This window comes from Castanea sativa, chromosome 5 (genome assembly GCF_040712315.1).
Source record: "Castanea sativa cultivar Marrone di Chiusa Pesio chromosome 5, ASM4071231v1".
Lineage (NCBI taxonomy): Eukaryota > Viridiplantae > Streptophyta > Magnoliopsida > Fagales > Fagaceae > Castanea > Castanea sativa.
In genome coordinates, this window is record NC_134017.1 from 30,662,326 (window position 1) to 30,663,661 (window position 1,336).

The window sequence follows — 1,336 nt, forward strand, 5'->3', positions numbered from 1 at the left end:
CACTTTGAGCAACCTAAATATAAACTCTAAGTTTTGATCATGATTTGTCAACATTATACATTGAAGTTCTAATACATTTAGATCCTAAAGTCTTAGAACCTAACACATCTCACTTACATATTAAATTTCCAACAATCCTGTCTCAGTCTCACCCCTCTGTTTTTACTCATAGAAATCACAAGTCGATCCTCAAGTTTTTTCAAGAAGGTCATGATTACTTCAATTAGGAGGTCATGACATGGAATATGAACTCTTGAGTCCCGCAAAGACGGTTCTCCAAAAAAAACAAAAAATAAATTAAAAAAAAAAAAAAAGATAGGTCCAGCAAAGACAACAGGAATTTCAACTTCATGGGGTCCAGAGAGATATAAGGTCATTTTGTGTAATATCTAAAACATGATGAGGTTACTTTCTATAACCACTTCCTTTAAATATAACACAAACTACTTCTAAAACTCTCCACTTAGAAAACCACCATTAAACTATAAGATTTTTCTCAATAAACAAAACCATGGGGAATAGCTTAGGCCTGCAAGATAAAGTTATCAAGATCAGGAAAACAGATGGGAAAATCCTTACATACAAAGCACCCATGAAAGTCCACCAAATCTTGTCAGAGTTTCCTGGCCATGCAATATCAGACACCCTTCCTGTCCTCAGGCATCTCAAACCAGACACCAAACTTCTCAGAAATCATGTATACTATCTACTACCTCTTCCTCTGTCATCACCAAAAGTAGGCAAGAAGAAAACAGTGAGGCTTGCAAACCCAGAAGAGGAAGCTGTGCAAGAAAGTGGAGTGGTGAGGATTAAACTGGTTATTACAAAGAAAGAACTGCAAGAGATGATACAAAAGGGAGTAGTCGCTGTTGATGAAATGGTTTCTCAACTTCATATCAAAAAGGGCATAGATAGCGCAGATGAGTTCACAGCTGATGATGACAGTAAAGGGTGGAAGCCTGATTTAGAAAGCATACCTGAAGTAAACTAGTAAATTTTACATATATTCAAGTATACTAGCTAGTCTCTCAAACTTTAACTATTTTCTTCCTCTTAATTAACATGCAAAGCCAATAGTGTAGCCATGAACTTAATATATTGGAGAAAGACAGTTTACTTCTTCTTCTTCGACAGGGTTCAGAATACACATTATTTTCCTGTGCTCTAATTATGAAAACCTGCAGCTCAAAATCAGCAAACAAGTAGGGTCCATTTTTTTGTTTGAAATATTGTTTCTATTTTAAATAACTCATTTTTCGAATAGATATTACAAATTTAAAGTCATATCCCTAACTCATATAAAATTTTCAAAAATGTAATATTTTGTATATTGTCA

At 34.4% G+C, this 1,336-nt stretch overlaps 1 protein-coding gene across 1 annotated transcript; it reads left to right on the forward strand.

Moving 5' to 3' along the window:
* Window positions 1-449: 449 nt before the first annotated feature.
* Window positions 450-1,133, forward strand: LOC142636981 (uncharacterized). The gene has a single exon (XM_075811274.1). The coding sequence runs from the start codon at window positions 512-514 to the stop codon at window positions 989-991; it is 480 nt and encodes a 159-aa protein (XP_075667389.1). The 5' UTR covers window positions 450-511; the 3' UTR covers window positions 992-1,133.
* Window positions 1,134-1,336: the final 203 nt, after the last annotated feature.

Bases quoted from the DNA above. Each gene is read 5' to 3' on its own strand.
- LOC142636981 (XM_075811274.1), top strand. From the start codon at position 512: ATGGGGAATAGCTTAGGCCTGCAAGATAAAGTTATCAAGATCAGGAAA.